At 33.5% G+C, this 17,666-nt stretch overlaps 1 protein-coding gene across 3 annotated transcripts in view; it reads left to right on the forward strand.

The window, feature by feature from the left end:
* The window catches only part of bicd1a (BICD cargo adaptor 1a), a 67,302-nt gene that overhangs the window by 17,485 nt on the left and 32,151 nt on the right, over nucleotides 1–17,666 (forward strand). For all 3 annotated transcript variants that reach the window (XM_087293005.1, XM_087293006.1, XM_087293004.1), the window contains exon 2: nucleotides 16,692–16,904. In XM_087293005.1, the coding sequence (XP_087149131.1) occupies nucleotides 16,692–16,904 (213 nt within the window). The remainder of the gene's footprint in view (nucleotides 1–16,691; nucleotides 16,905–17,666) is intronic.

The raw sequence follows: 17,666 nt of genomic DNA on the forward strand, positions 1-17,666 counted from the left end.
GATCTACTGGGATTTTCACATCTCTAGGGTTTACAGAGAAGGATTTGAAAAAGAGAAAATATCCAGTGAGTGGAAGGTCTGTGGGTGCAAACGCCTTGTTGATGCCAGAGGTCAGAGGAGAATGGCCAGACTGGTTTGAGCTGATAGAAATGCAACAGTAACTCAAATACCCCTCGTTACAACCGAGGTATGCAGAAGGATGGGCTACAGCAGCAGAAGACCTCCCAGGTGCCTCTCCTGTCAGCTAAGAACATAAAACTGAGGCTACATTTCACACAGGCTGACCAAACTGGACAATAGAGGATTGGAAAAATGTTGCCTGGTCTGATGACCCTCGATTTCTGCTGCAAAATTTGGATGGTAGGGTCAGAATTTGGCATCAACAACATGAAAGCATGTACCCATCCAATGAGTTCACTGTACTTAAATGGCCTCCACAGTCACCAGAACTCAATCCAATAGAGCACCTTTGGGATGGGGTGGAATGGGAGATTCGCATCATGAATTAAGAGAGTTCTGCAGGCAAAACAGGATCCATCCTGGTACAAATAAGGTGCAACTAATAAAGTGGCCGGTGAGTGTATGTTAGTTATGTACATCAGAGTTTTATTTGAGACTCAGCCTACTGTTTGTATGAGGTAATTCATCCAAAAACTTCACATTTAACTTAGTTTTATGCAATCTATTCTATAGTTTAAAAATTTGGGATGGGTAAGAATTATTTTTAATATTTAGACGACAAGAAAATAAATGATTGAATGAATGAATTTTTAAAAATCCCATTTATTTTTACAGATTCTTTGAGTAAAATGTAAAAATAATATATAAATATAAATATATATATATATATATATATATATATATATATATATATATATATATATATATATTTTTTTTAATATATAAATGTAAGTTTTTTAAATGTTTATAAAAGTCTACTGTCACTCATTTTTATGTACTGTCCTGCATTTTGTGTACATGAATTATAAAGACAGTGTATTACCTTTTATACATAATCTAAGTATATTCTACAGATAAATGATAGTTCCAACTTTTCTGCTTTTCATTGATGCTCATGTCAATCATTATATACTGGTGTGTTAATGTTCCCTAACGTCTTAACCAGTAAAACTTTTTGGTTCATTAAATAGAGCAGTACTTACCCAGCATTTACCATTACGAAAATGTATGCAAGTCAGATCTGGTGTTTTCAAAGGGTTTAGTTCTAGAGACTGTATTGTTTTTTTTGTTTTTTTTTCATTGCTGAGGAAAGCATACTAGCCAAACTCCACCCTAGATTTATAAGCCTCCTGAGACTATGAAAACAGCCCTGGTTCCTCTGTTTTTCTCCACACGTTGCTGAAACCTGAAAATGGACCCTGGTGGTACCTGATAAAAAATACAACAACAGGAAATTGCCTTGCATATGGGATAAAGACCCCACCAACATTCTACAAGCTTTAGATGTATCCATTACATACAGTAGGTTGTGAATTTTAGTTAATGTTAGCAGTCATCAGCCATAATGTTGAAAGAGGTCCTGTACCTGACACCATTTTACACTTTTTACACTCTCAGCTTAGTGTGTAATGTTTGAAATGCGGCACTTTGAGCATGAAAACAACAGCAAAGCACAATCATTCCAAATTGATTTATTGTCTATATGAGTAACCACTCATATACTGTAGACTCCACATATGAGTAATTATTGCGATACTGGATAAGAGGAAGAAAATGAGATTAAATGAGATAAGTAAACACTTTTTAAAGTCCTTTAAACTTCTCAGACGTAATTCTTGGTGTTCTTCTGAGAATGTACACATCACCATACCCTGAATTTAAATAATTCCCACCCAAGTTGAGTTTGAGTAGTGTTGTCTAATGAGACCCAGTTCCAATTGTTTACATTCACAGACATAATCAAATCTGAACTTATGTTGTTATTTTTTCTGAAAAAGAACTTTTAAATATTTTCGTTATGTCATCTGTGCACAATCATTCTGTATGTGCGTTCAGAAAATTGTGTATCTGTAGTTTACACTGACAAGAAAATGCATATTGATGTACTGGAGTATTAGAGCCACTGACACGCGATTTATCGACGGCTAAATCGTTATCGGACGATAAATGCTATTTTTGATGTTATCGCTTTCAGTCTGTATCAGTCAATCACTATGCACTTTTAATAATGTTACAGAAATGTAACTTGTATTAATTAAGTTATACAGCTTATTTCATTGGAACTGCAGTGCACAGTACTGCTCTTCTAAATGGCTCTGGTATTTACATTTTTTCTGTCGTGTCACATCTGGTGCAGACAACTAAATTGCTTGTTGCTGCAATCTTGTAGTGTTGTGTGTTGTTAGGAAACTGTGTTACCACTAAAGAACAGTTATATTTGCTCAAACATCACAAATCTTTACTCTGAAGTTTTTACTATTTGAGCTTCCTTCTAAAGGTGCTGTTGACTTGACATTTTCACCAGATGTTGAGAACAACCAAATCCATAAATGCAAAGAAAACAAAACTAAATAATTTAAAACTAAATAAAAAAACTAAACTAAATAATACTAAATAAATTATTATTAAACTAAAACTAAATAAATTAAATTAAGTTATACGTAATAAAATGAATTGATGCAGGGAAAAAGTATTGAACACATGAAGAAAAGGAGGTGTAGAAAGGCAGTGAAAGCTCAGACTGCAGCTGAAATCCCTCAGTAGTTATCCAGCAACCCTCGCCTCTTTGTCAGCGTAAATTAATATTAGCTGATTCAATCCAACATCTTCATTATCAGCACGATGAAGATGAAACCAGAGTGGACATTTCAGCAAGAAAATGAGCCAAAGCACAACCAAGGAAACTCTCAAATGCTTTCAAAGAAAGAAAATCAAGCTGTAGAATGGCCCAGCCAATCGCCTGACTTAAATCCAATAGGAAAATACAAAATAAAGATCAGATTCAACAGACAAGACACATAGAACCATCAAGATTTTTACACACTGAGCATGCATGTGACTTCATTTTTCATATGAGAGGTGTGTTTAAGCTGCCATCACCTGCCAAAAAAACTTTTAAATAAAGGATTGAAAACATTTCAGTAGTTCAGTACTTTCTTCTTGTGTTGTTCTATTTTTATTACACAAAAACTTTTTTTTATGTTTGTATTATTTGGGTTTTACTAAATTCTGGTTTAATTCCATCAACAGCTCTTTTAGAAATATTATACACAGGAAAAAAAATTATATGTTCAATATTTATTTCCCCTACTGTATCTGGTACAATCTATATTCTTTCAGACTGTCAGGAAGCCCGTGAAGCACATACTCTAGTCTGAGTCATGATGATGAATCTGACCACTGGCTCTCTTGTGTCTCTTCCTCTCAGGACTTTGCCTTGAGCTAATTCAGATATGCTAGTCTTGAAAGATACAGATGAGGGTCAGACTATTGCTACAGAAAAGCAGTTTGTTTGTTTGTTTGTCTGTTTGTTTACACCTCTAGCTCTGATTTATGTGTGCAGAAATCTATCTCTCTATCTCTCTATTTTATTAAAGTTGCCATGAATCGGAAGTTAAGATTCTAAACTGTAAAAAATGCATTAATTTATGTTGTCCCAATACAAATCAGTTAAGTTAATGTAACAAATTTAAAATCCATAATTGTGTTGTTTAAGCTAATTTAATATGCGTACCTTGAAATATTTGAATATCGTGACGAGATGATTATATGTGATTAAAGATTCTGAAGGGAAATTAATTTAGTGCTTATAAGGCACAGTTATAAATAATTAACAAACTATTACATTTTATTTAACAAGTCATTTATAGCAGTTTATTAATGATCTATTAACTAGTTATAACTGATAGTTATTCTAAAGTGTTATCGAATTGTGCAAAAAGAATCTGTTAAACAGAAATTGGTGAAAAAAACAGGAGGGCTAATAACTCTGACTTCAACTGTGTATGTACAGTATGTATATACAGTATGTGTGTGTGTAATATAAACTGTATACAAATGTTTTTGTTATTTATCTGTAATGTTTGCTAATATAGTATGTAAAAAGCAGCAAATTAAAAATGTACAGGGAAAGTTGTTTCTTGTGGTTAAAAGCTGCTTCTTTACCAATCAGCAGTAAATAGTGTGCTGGTACTGTTCATTTGCAGTATTTTCTCTCTAGCTGTCAAAGACCTAGTTGACTTTTTTAGTCGATGCATGTGTTTAGTGTCTACTGAGACAGATTTGAAAGATTTTATGTAGAACATTGGGAATGATTAATAGACACAAGGTAGAATCTTCTGTGAAATGGCTGGCATTTTGACATTTTTTTGTAGCACATGCATTTACCTAGGAGCAATTTAAGTATGAAGTGCTTGAAAACCAAGATTTTACAGAAAGAAACTTTTCTGTGTTGTGTTCTTGGCAGATTACAAGAAGTAAAAGTCAGCGAGCATCCACATACTGTTCAACCCACTACTATTTATATATATAATATACTGTACACTAAGTGGAGTAGACAAAATAAATGTGATGAGCTCGCTTTTTCTTAAAACTTTGCTTAAGGGATTGTTTTGGCCATGTGTGCTGATGTCAGGATTCAAGTCTGTGTATGATTTATGTTTGGGTTCATTTTTGCTTACATAATTCTCAGTGTGTTTTTGAGAGGAGTCGTGTGGAGCTTTGTTTGCAATGTGCTGAATTTTGTTTAGGCAGTTATTCTGTCAATTTTTTCCTATTAGTCTGAATGTTTGTTGTTGAATAGTGTTAAATACATTACAGTTGGATTCATGAAGTTTTATTTTTACATTTATACATATTTTTGGAAAAAATATACCACTTGGTTTACATAAAACCATTATTTAAAATAGTAAAAGATAATTTTTGTTCTGTAAACTACTGTTCTTCCAGATTTTAAATAAAATGTTGCAATTTAGAGCATCTTTTTTATTGTTATTATTCATGCCATGTTTAAATTCATTTTCATTTTAAACAAAACAATACCCATTTGTTTCCTTCAGAAACAAAATCTATATTTAATGGAATAAGCCTGATTCACACTTTATACCAGTTGTCATTGAAAATGTTACTATATTTTTATTTAACATTTGAGAAATATATAGTTGATTTAGTTTATTTTAGTTTAAAGCTTTATTAATCCCCTTGGGGCAAATTAATCGGACATGGTGGTGCTTAACTAGATAACAAGAATGACATACTTTACAGTTTACACAACAAACACCAACACTTAACATCAAGTGCACAAACAAAAACTGAAAAGAAAAAAAGAAAAACATATTAATAAAAATAATAGTAATAATAATAAATAATAAAATAAAATATTAGTGAAAAAATAATAAAATAAAATTATAATAATAATCCATTAATCAGCTACATTTATTATGTAACCAAATTGCTTTAGTCATAGGGCTCTATTTTAACAATCTGGACACAAAGTCTAAAGTGCATGGCACAAAAGCATTGGCCTGTCCAAGTCCACTTTAGCTATTTTAAGGACAGGAAAATGCACTTTGCGCCACGGTGCATAGTCTAACAGAGTTGAGCTTATTGTGTGTTAACGTCAAGGGGTAGGGGTGTCCCAATTCTCTTTAGCTTGAAGAAGTTGGGCTAAGAGGACCCCCTTCAAAAAAACCTTTGAATAAAGATTTTTCAGGACCACACTCGAAACCAAGAGGTAAGAAAATTTGATAATACACAAGCCACAACAGCAGAATCACAGCACCCGTGAGTAACGAGATCCACAAATTGGTATTTTTTGTCATTATTATGAATTTTTACAACAAACAAGCACGTTTTAATATATTCATAACTGCGATCATGTTTTACCGTCATGCTTTAAAAAAACGCTTAAATAAAAACCACAAAATTTCATCTATAATCCCTAATAATAACTACCAAAATTAAATGCCAAAAAATAACACAATTGGAATAACTACAGCAGTCGCGATCATCAGATCTCAAATGAAGCAAGAGATCGCAATGACATATGGTGACGTGCGCAGGTGCTGTAGTGCTGTCCCAATTCTTAGGGGTAAATTTTAAAGTCCTTCCCCTTCACCCTCGGTTGTAAGGGCCAAGGGGAAGGGGTAGAGGTACAAAAATAGAATTGGGATTGGGCCTAAACTAATCAGAGTCTCATCTCCCATTCCCTTTAAGAGTCAGATGCGTCGTGCCATGGCACATTTGATATTTACATAGCGGACTTTGTAAGTGGAAAAACTGAACACTTCACTAGAGAGTAAACAGTTAAACAGAGCATCTGCACAAGGATAAAGAATGAGCCTCCTCCAATCGGCCTTTACATTCACTTTCTCTTTCTTTCGTGGATAAGGAAGCGGTGATGTACGCACTCCACTTAACATATCCATTAGCCTACATATTCAATTTTGTTTGTTAAGTGCAAAGCTTTGTTTCAAAACTATTTTTTAATTGTTCTAATTTCCAGCAAACAAATGAACAGTAATAAAAAGGTGTGTTCAGTTATATCCAAACACATGTCCTATTACCCATATGGTTCAAAACCTTACAGGTGGACAAATCTAAGCTTGTTTTTAGTAAAACAAATATAAATATGCATATAATAAATAATACTAATAATAATAACATAATAAAAAAGCAAGTCGTCTTGAATAAACAAAAAAATAAGCCCGAGATGAGGCATGGAGGTAGGGGTTTTTATATTTATGTAGAAAGTAATAATTTCTGTAATATTTTAATCCTTAATTTTTTTTTTATTTGTAAAGATATTTGTTTATTGCTGTACATCCTGCGTGTTTTAAGCAATGTGTAAGCGAGGCACACAACTAACGCACTCTGTGCTGGACTATTAACCTGCTTTTAGCTGGTCTATTTTAGTTCCTCAAAATAGCACCGCACCAACAATACACTTTAACACACCTCTTTTCTAGACAGGAACACCCAAGACTTCACAAAATGGCGTGAATGGATTTGCTATTTAAACAACGTGGCGAAAAAAAGGAAAATTAAGCCTGCCGTCTTATTGCGCCGGGTGTATGATAGGGCCCATAAAGGTAAATTTATATTGATTTGTGAAATGTCTTATTGTCCTTTAAATGCCGCCTACAGGGCATCCACTCAAAATATTTGTTTAAGAAGGTGTGTGCTATCTCCTGTTATTTTTGGTGACATCCTCAACACCTGCTGTTCATTATAGCATGCAAGACTTCGCAGGCAAACTCCCAAAGTTTTGAGCAAAAATGAACAATGCCTTAAAGACGATTCTTGTTTTTTATAAAAAGTGAAGAAAATTACCAAATAAAGGAAAAGACCAAATACTTTCAATAAATAAAATATCAAATGTCTTAGGAATAACTCTCTCAATGTTAAAAGAAAACCCTATACATTAGAGACTGCATACAGACTAACATACAAAATGCTCTTGCAATTTGAACTGATATCATAGCATTTCATAGCACACAAATCTCCGATAGCCTTGGCTGACTGAGATAGATGAATGAATGATGGCAGTTTTGAGTGTAAATAAGAAGGATTTTGTGGATTGTGCTGGCAGCTGTTGAGAACAGACTGCTGTGACCACGACTGTCTGGAACAAATCACTGACAGCACTGACTGATGAGCCGCCACTTTCTCTCAGCCTTTTGTTTTTCTTTCTGCTTTTCATGCACACGTATGTTCACATGACAGAGGTGAATTGACACGAATGTTTGCACAAAGGGGTGTTTACTGTTATCACAGCTGTTGGAGATGACACTTCTGTTTTCAGATGCTTCCTGTCATTGTAACCAAAGTGCATGATTAGTTACCAGGTATAATTACAGTGATGCTTGCATGTAAATGAAAACCAAAATATGCCAATAAGGAATCTGATCAATCAATGACTTTTTTAAATAGATAAAATATTCACACATACATTTTAATATCTGCAATTTTAATTTTTACTTTTGATAAAATACATAGATATTTTTATTGCAATTTTATTTATACTATTTTGTATATTAATTAGTGCTGGACAAACATAAAAAATATAAATGTGCGTGTGTAATTTGTTTATTATATACAGTTGAAGTCAGAATTATTATTCCCCACCCTGAATTATTAGCCCACCTGTTAATTTTTTCCCTAATTTTCTGTTTAACAGAGAGATTTAAAAAAAAATTTTTTTTAACATAATAGTTTTAATAATTCATTTCTAATAACTGATTTATTTTATCTTTGATATGAGGACAGTAAATAATTTTTGACTAGATAGTTTTCAAGACATTTCAATACAGCTTAAAGTGAGGTTTAAAGGCTTAACTAGGTTAATTAGCTTAACTAGGCAGGTTAGGGCAATTAGGCAAGTTATATTGTATGATGATGCTGTAGACTATTGAAAAAATACAGCTTAATGGAGCTAATAATTTTAACCTTAAAATGGTTTTTAAAAAATTAAAAAGTGTTTTATTCTAGCCGAAATAAAATAATTAAGACTTTCTCCAGAAGAAAAAAATATTATCAGACATACTGGGAAAATTTCCTTGCTCTGTTTAACATCATTTGGGAACAAATATATGAATATGCATGCATATATGAGAAAATGTTTATATTTAGATATAAAATAAATATGCATATGCAATAATTTAGATGTAAATTTAAATATCTATGCAAGTTTTGCATAGATTTGTTTTTATGCATGTGTATTACATATACATAATAAATACATATATAATACACACATATATAAGTCAGAACAGACTTTTATTTTGGATATGATTAATTGGAATTAATATTTGTCCAGCACTAATATTAATTTGTATATTTATTAATACATTTTATCAAAGTATTATAAATAAAATTAAAATGTTTAATTTAAAATGAACCAGAAGTAATTTCAATATAAAATTTATCATTCTTATTTGCATAGTTAACTGACATATTCAAAATATTAATATGATCAAAAATTGCATATTAAATTGCATATTCAGTTATTTTGGTGTTTATTATAATTTATAATTTATTTTATACTTATTCAACTGGATAAGTGTATATAAAAAAGTAAATCAAACACTGAGATTCTCAAAACCCTTTTGTATGAGGAGCTACTTTCTTCCGCCATTCATTCATATCTGCAGCTCACCGTCAGAATAGCAGAAACTGCTACTAATTCACCAACATCAGAGCTAGTGTTTGAATCTTTCTCTAGGGTATTATCTAAAGTGATGACAAAACAGATGATTTTGCTCACATTTTAAGATTATAAGGCTGAACGGCATGAAATGCCATCAGTCTACAGAGATTTCCCAGTATTTCTCTGTTGCAATCGAGATATCACAATAATTAACCCCGAAGAAGCCAAAGCAGTGCAAACACTACCAGGTTACTGTTGTGTTTGCGACAAGGAAAAAACACTAAACACACGCAGGCATTTCTTTTTTTCTGTTTACTGAACTAGTGTGCAGTAACGAAAACAGGAGACTCATTAAAACAAAAAGATGATCAACCAAAAAGTAACTTAGGATTATACAAAGAGTGTCCAACACAAAATACATATATTCCTGATATGTGAGTCTCATCGCACACTCAACACACTACAATTACTATGGTATAAATACAGCACTGCGACATAAAAAAGAGAGATCGACTTAGAATGTCACCAGTTTTATAATGATTTGATCATTATTGATCAGCTGTAGTTAAGAATTACTGTGTTTTTCTCCTCTAAGGGCTTATTATGTGGTCTCTGTCGCCATCTTGTGGATGACAACGTCAACAATCTTTGCTCTGCTCAGTATGACTGATTAATGCGGACGCGCTGTCTCTCAGAAATTATAAATATTTTAAAATAGGCACTATTCTAATAAATAAACTGTTTAGTTGCAATTATTCTCACCTAAAAAGCCTCAAAAGTACATTATGTTGTCCAACAGCTGCAATATTTGTCAAACTGTAGTGAGTTTATTGATCTGCTGTCACTCTATGTGGGCGGAGTAACACAGAAGGGTGAGGAGGCTGTAGGAGTTCTGAAATTGCATAATACTGCACAGCTATCAGCCAATCAGATTTGAGAACCAGACAGAACTGTTGTGTATTTTTCATGTTTCATTCATTTTACAGTAACTCAAAGATGTTGAAAATTGTAGTAATTTTCTAACATTTACAAAAAACGTCACATTCAGAGACGACTATAGTTTAGAGACTAGTTATCGAGTTGGCATCATAGTGTGACTATAACCAGCCTGCTCCAAAAAAGCAACATCCAGATGGAGAAAGTCGGCTTTGCAGATCCATTTTCTCCCCAAACCATCTGCCCTCTTACATTATGCAGCACAGATCCAGAGAAACGTCCCATACGCGAGTCCTGTACGTCTCTCTGTCTCTTGTTTTCTCTCAGAGCGCAGCTGCGAGGCACAGGACCTTCAGCGGGGATTCTGGGACACCAAAAGGCCCTCATTTTAAATCACAATGAGGGCTTATTCACACTTCTGTTGCTGAATTAATCACAGTAGAGAATCCGCTTGCTTTGTGTCTTCTCCCCAGAGTTCAGCTATTAAAAGGAACGAAAAAGAAAAATCCTTATTAAGTCTGACATCACAATACAGTTTCTGGATCCAAACGCTCTATCAGATGCTAAAAAAGCGAACAACAAATGGCAATAATATAGTCTCAGAGTGTACTGTAATTAGGCATAGGCTGGTATAAGTTTCAGATAGTATGATAACCTTGGATAAACAGATCTCACTTTTAAGGTATCACAGTATTGTGTTTAATGCTGTAAAGTAATTTCTTAAAAATAACTTTTTCCCCCATTTAACAAAATTTATTACATTTTAGCAAACATTTATAATATTTTGGGACATTAAACATGCCAGGCTACCCAATTAAAATAAACCATTGACTTCTACTTGGTTCATTAGCTTCAAAAACACAGATATCCTTACAACACATAAAAAAAAACTTTATGTATGACCAGAACCAGACGGAATCTGCGGATGTTTTTTGCTATTTCTGCTGAGAATTTTGGTAAAAATCTGCGGATTTATGCGGAATTATTTTGGGAGTATCCAGCGGAGTATCATAACTAAAGCCTTAATATATGAAAGAAAAAGTAATAAATTACTGAATAAAAACTGAATAAATTCAGATTTACACATTTACTCAAGTAAATAAACAGAATTAATGATGGGCTAAAAATCTGCAGAAATCTCCGGAATTCTGTGGAAAGTCTGCAGAATTCTGCGCACGCAGATTCCGTGTGGGCCTACGTACAGTATAACTTATAAATGATAGAACAAAACATTTTTGCGGTTTTAATATCTTGTCTTTTCCCAACCACGGTAAACCTTGAAACCAGTTATCATCCCATGCCTGTAATAGTATTGGAAATCGAGTTTGATGATGTTCATTATGACATTATAGCCTAACTATGATTGTCAGACAGTGATTCATCTTTTATATATTGTTAAATATCAATGCCTGCAAGATTTTGACCATAATTTTGTAGATTTACTTTAATGTGTTATGAATTAATTAATTATGAATATACAATGATAACAATTGAGAACATAATTGAGATACAATAATATTGAGAACGTTTTTCAATTTGAAATGAGTTGAGGCTTGGACCTGAAAACTGTCTTGCATACAGTACGTCACAATTTAAAGAGATGGATAGTTCTCCAAAACATGTAATCTACCTTTGAGTTTAACACTAAAGAAAATATATAAAAAACTGAAAAACATGTAACCATTGACTTTAATTGTACAAAAAAACTAAAGGTTTGGAGTTCTACGGTTTTTAGCTTTTTTCAAAACATCTTCTTTTGTGTTCAACAGAAGAAAGAAACTCAAACAGGTGTGGAACAAGTAAGGGGTGAGTAAATGATGAAATTTTTGTGTGAGCTATTCCTTTAACAAGAAAAACTGTAAGCTTTAAAGGGATACTTCTCCCAAAATTAAATTGATGCTTTCTGTTGTACTTACTTTTCTGTTATGAGTAAACCATACCCCTAAAAGCAGTTTTAAAGGGTTAGTTCACCCAAAATGTACATTTTGTAATCATTAACTCACCCTCTTTTTATTCTAAAACTGTTTTAGTTTCTTTTGAACACAAAGAACATATTTTGAAGAATGCTGTAGTAGCTTTTACATAACCAGACAGTAATCAGTACACTGCAAAAATCTTACTTAGATTTTTTCTGTCTTGTTTCAGTCCAAATATCTAAAAAAAGTTTAAGTCATTTTCTTGACAATCAAAAATTGTCATATTTTAAGAAATAATATGCCAAAATTAAAACAAAGCAAACTTAAAACAAGCAAAATAATCTGCAAATGGGGTACGCACAATAAGCTTGTTATTCTTTATGACATAAAATTATTGTGCTTACCCCTATTGCAGATTATTTTGCTTGTTTTAAGGAGAAACTCTCTTCATTTTAACATATGATTACTTAAAAGAAGACCATATGTTTGCTTGATTTTAAATGTTTTTAGATATTTGGACTAGAAACAGGACAAAAAAAGCATTTTTTGCAGCGTACCCATTGACTTCCATATGATTTGTTTTTTTCTGGTATGAATGACAATGGTTACCAGTTTCCAACATTCTTCAACCATAAAACTGATTAAGGTTTAATAGTAAAAAGTAGTTAAATAAATCTTTTGAAGCTGTACAGTGATTTTGTGCAAGAAACACACTTAAATGTAGGACATTATTCACAGATTATCTATTAGCAATGAGTTGTTAACCACTAAAAACCCAAATATTGAATAGAACTTGAGGATTGCAACAAATATACTACAAAGTGCATTATAAATCAACTTCCTGACAATAATAAAACATTCAAGGAGTAGGAATATCTTCATTATTCATGTTCGTTGAAAGGGCAAGTGTGATAAATGGTTTGTGGTCACAACAGACAATATACACTGATCCAATTCAAAAGGCTATAAAAAATACAATGCATTTGATGTTTACATTATAAGATGCAGGTCATTTAAAAAAGTGTATGCGATCACATTTTTATTTTATTTGTATTTTAAGTGTATTCTTTTTAGAATTATGCATATAAAATACAGCTAAATGTACATATTAAAAAAAAAACTGTATATGCCAAATATGTTGTATAAATTGCTATACAAAACCGTACATTTTAATTATACCTAGGCTAATTTAATTGAACGTTTTTTACTTCTTGAAATGTTTCTTTCATAAGTTACTTCTGAGTGGAATAGATTCAGTGTTTGGAAAGTAACTCCAGTATTTGACATTTACTTTATCCACATCAGCAACATTTTAACCACCTCCTCTTTTCAGACTTGCTGCAAGGTGCCGTCTATGAGCACTCCAATTGATTTTCCCCCTGTCCATATACATATCTCTTCCTCATTTTAGTGCATCTACAATTGATTTTCTGATTTGATGGGACATCTCTGCTGGTGCTCATCCCAGTTATACCTTGCTCGTAATGCTCAAGGTATTAGGAGCACATACCTGCACCAGCATTATTGTGGTCAGTGATGTGCATTATTGATTACTATCTTTGAAAGTGCCCCGGTAATGGGTTTTGAATAATACCTTTCGTGTATGAATGCACAGAAAATGCCTTAATGTCAACTTTGACTCTCATGTTAAGAAAATGACATGTTGAGAAAAGGCTGTGAAAGCAAATACATATATGACGCATTCATTTCCAAAAGATAAGCATTCTGATTTGAATTGATACAGTAGATCTGATGTCGTATCATTTATATCACTATGTTTACACATGTATAGGAAGACTATAGAGCTGGAATTCAGATATGGTTATGTATTTATTTGACATAGACAAAGTATTTAGTTTAAGAGACACACTGAATGCTGTCAACCAGTCAGAACAAACTGGACCAACTATCTGACCAATCAGAGCAGAGCAGACCCTTGAAAAGGAGGGGTTTAGACTAGAGACCAGATTCTTGAACAAGCTGTTTCGAAACAATTTGATGATGCTTGGGCTGCAGCTATCGATTGTTTTAATAATCATAATCGATAATTACCAATAATTAATCATAATCGATCTATTAATCAGATGAGCTTTTTCCATGTTCTTTAAAGATCTTGTGACTGAAATGCAACAGAGCGCTAAATAATAATAATTATAAAAAAGTGTTATGGATGTGATAGACATAGACTGTAAACAGTCAACCAATAAAAACAGACTGGGCCAACCATCTGACCAATCAGAGCAGAGCAATCTCTCAAAAAGGAGGAGTTTTAGAAACCATTATTGAATAATCTGTTTCAGAAAATATAAGGCGATAAAACAGAAGTTCATGTTATGAGGAAACAGATGTTTTTTTGTTTTTTTTTTTACCTCAGATAGATGTTGTATTAGGCCTTTAAAATAAATCAGACTATTCACCCGGGCGCCTGTTTACCATCTAATATCTTCCAATCAAGACAGGATGCTTAAATCCTGACACGTTGGATCGGCATGGCGTGAAAACCTGTGTCAGGGGAATCAGAACACTGTTTCTATTGATCAGAATGAGAGGCTGAAATATTATCTGGGTTACCTTGAAGTACAGCACTTTGTCTGGACAGGTGGATGATGCTGAAAAGTATGGGCCTACTTCACCAGGATGCATTCTTTAAAGTTAAAAATCAAACACTTCACATACATTGTACTACTGTATGTAGGGGTAACATACCTTGTTGATGGTTTTTGAGTGATGATTGACCAGTGAAATATGCACACGGAGTAATAATGCCTTTTCATTTTATGTCAGATCAGATCATGTTATTGGTGTGTTTATATGCTGTCTTTTAGCATATTTGTCTAGTCAAGCGAGCCACTTAATTTTCTTTGACACTTGCTATCGGCACTATCCGAAAATCTGCTAATATCTTGATCATTTAAGATAAATGAGTATGTCATTGGACAAAGTTATGTTAATGCAATAAGTCTATGTTTAAGTTATACTAGGTTTACGAAGGAGCTTTCAATTAGAAGTTTAAGAATGAAATACTAGCATGAAGCTAATTGGACAATGTGCACTATTTGTAAACAAAGCATACTGAGGTAAAATAATAATAAAGAGTCACTTACTACCACATACCATTCATTCATTCATTCATTCATTCATTCATTTTCTTTTCGGCTTAGTCCCTTTATTAATCTGGGGTCGCCACAGCGGAATGAACTGCCAACTTATCCAGCATATGTTTTACTCAGCATATGCCCTTCCAGCTGCAACCTACATGTATTACTGGGAAATGCCCATACATTCTCATTCACACACATACAGTACGGACAATTTAGCATTACCCAATTCATCTATACCGCATGTCTTTTGACTTGTGGGGGAAACCGAAGCACCTGGAGGAAACACTCATTATGTGCATCAAAAATTTATCAGATACATTTAGCAAGCATTTAAATAATATTTCTAGTAACAATTATTAAACTAGAATTTACTGAATGTGTTTTTGTACTGGTAGTTCTGCTGTTTAGGCCTGTTGTGGATAAATATGGTGCTAAAACTGCTGGTATGTGGTGACAAGTTCTTGTCTTTATACTTGATTATACTTGATACTTTATACTAACTTACTGACCCCTACATTTTAAACACTATACATACTACAAAAACACAACCTGTACTATAGTAGCTGTACTGTAACTATGCTTATCTTTTACTGTATATAGACATCTTTTTCTTGTCTTGTTTTAATGCTTGATTTATTACTTGACTCCTACATTTTAAACAACACCACACACACTGCACAAACACCACTTGTAAAATATATTTTTTTCTATCTTTTATATAGACATCTTTTTCTTTTCCTGTTTTAATGCTTGATTTATCACTTACTGACCCAAACATTTTAAATAACACTATACACATACTGCGAAAACGCCACTTGTAATATACACTCACCTGCCGCTTTATTAGGTACACCTTACTTTTACCGGGTTGGACCCTCTTTTGCCTTCAGAACTGCTTTAATCCTTCATGGCATAGATTCAGCAAGGTGCTGGAAATATTCCTCAGAGATTTTGGTTCATATACAGATTTGTCGGCTGCCCATCCATGATGCGAATCTCTCGTTCTACCAAATCCATAAGGTGCTCTATTCTGAACCATTGATGCAAGGCTGGATGGATCCATGCTTTTGTGTTGTTGAAGCCAAATTTTGACCCTACCATCCGAATGTCGCAGCAGAAATCGAGACTCATCAGAACCTCGGTTGTAACGAGTGCTTATTTGAGTTACTGTTGCCTTTCTATCAGCTTGAACCAGTCAGGCCATTCTCCTCTGGCCTCTGGCATCAACAAGGCATTTGCGCCCACAGAACTGCTGCTCGCTGGATATTTCCTCTTTTTCTGACTGTTGTCTGTAAACCTTAGATGGTTGTGTATGAAAATCCCAGTTGATCGGCAGTTTCTAAAATACTCAGACCAGCCCTTCTGGCACCAACAGCTATGACACGTTTAAAGTCCCTTAAATCACCTTCCTTCCCCATTCTGGTGTTCTGTTTGAACTGCAGCAGATCGTCTTGACCTTGTCTACATACCTAAATGCATAGAGTTGCTGTCATGGGATTGGCTGAATAGAAATTTGCATAAATAAGAAGTTGGACAGATGTACCTAATAAAGTGGACGATGAGTGTAGTAGTTGTAATGTATATTTTTTGATGTTGTTTTTCTTCTTTTCTCTGTCTTTAATTTTCCTGCAGGCATTTGGTCAGGCATACACCAACCAGCGTAAAGTAGCCGAGGATGGGGAGACAAATGAAGAGACGCTGCTGCAGGAGTCAGCCTCTAAAGAAGCCTATTACATGGGACGTCTGGATGACCTTCAATCCCAGCTCAAAGTGAGCAGCTCCGCAGCCTCCAACGCCCAAGCAGAGACCGAACACCTCAACGCCCTAATGCAGGAACTCAGAGAGGTGAGATGTGTTCAAATATTCTCTAAAATGTACTTTGAGCTATGGCTGCATGATATTGGAAAAATCTGACATTGCAATATTTTGTTTTTCAGCTATATATATATATATATATATATATATATATATATATATATATATATATATATATATATATATATATATATATATATATATATATATTGCATTAGGAATACAATTTCACCAGATGGCTTAAATAGCTCTATTTGGAAAAAAAAATCATGAATTTAGATGGATTAGGGAGATCCTAATGTACAGTTGAAGCCAGATGGTTACATACACTCTAAAAAAAAACAACATAACCATTTTTTTTTTAAATGTCTGATGGTAAATCATACTAAATGTTTACTATTTTAGGTCTGTTAGGATTACCTAAATTATTTACATTTGTTAAATGCCAGAATAATGAGAGATATTTTTAAAAAAATGTTTTATTAATTTCTAGACAGTCAAACGTTTACACACATTTCATTGATATTTTTTAGCTTTGCTTTTAAACAGTATAACGTTGGTCAAATGTTTTGGGTATCCTTCCACAAGATTCTCACAATAGTTTAAAGGAATTTTGGCCCATTCTTCCTGACAGAACTGGTGTAACTGAGTCAAAACTGTTGGCTGTCTTGCTCGCACAAGCTTTTTCAACTCACAAATTTTCTATAGGATTGAGATCAGGGCTTTGTGATGGCCACTCTAAAACATGGTCTGTTTGGAAGACCCATTTGTGGCCAAGTTTTAATTTCCTGG

Source organism: Danio rerio, chromosome 18 (assembly GCF_052040795.2).
Source record: "Danio rerio strain M-AB ecotype USA chromosome 18, GRCz13ab, whole genome shotgun sequence".
Taxonomy (NCBI): Eukaryota; Metazoa; Chordata; class Actinopteri; order Cypriniformes; family Danionidae; genus Danio; species Danio rerio.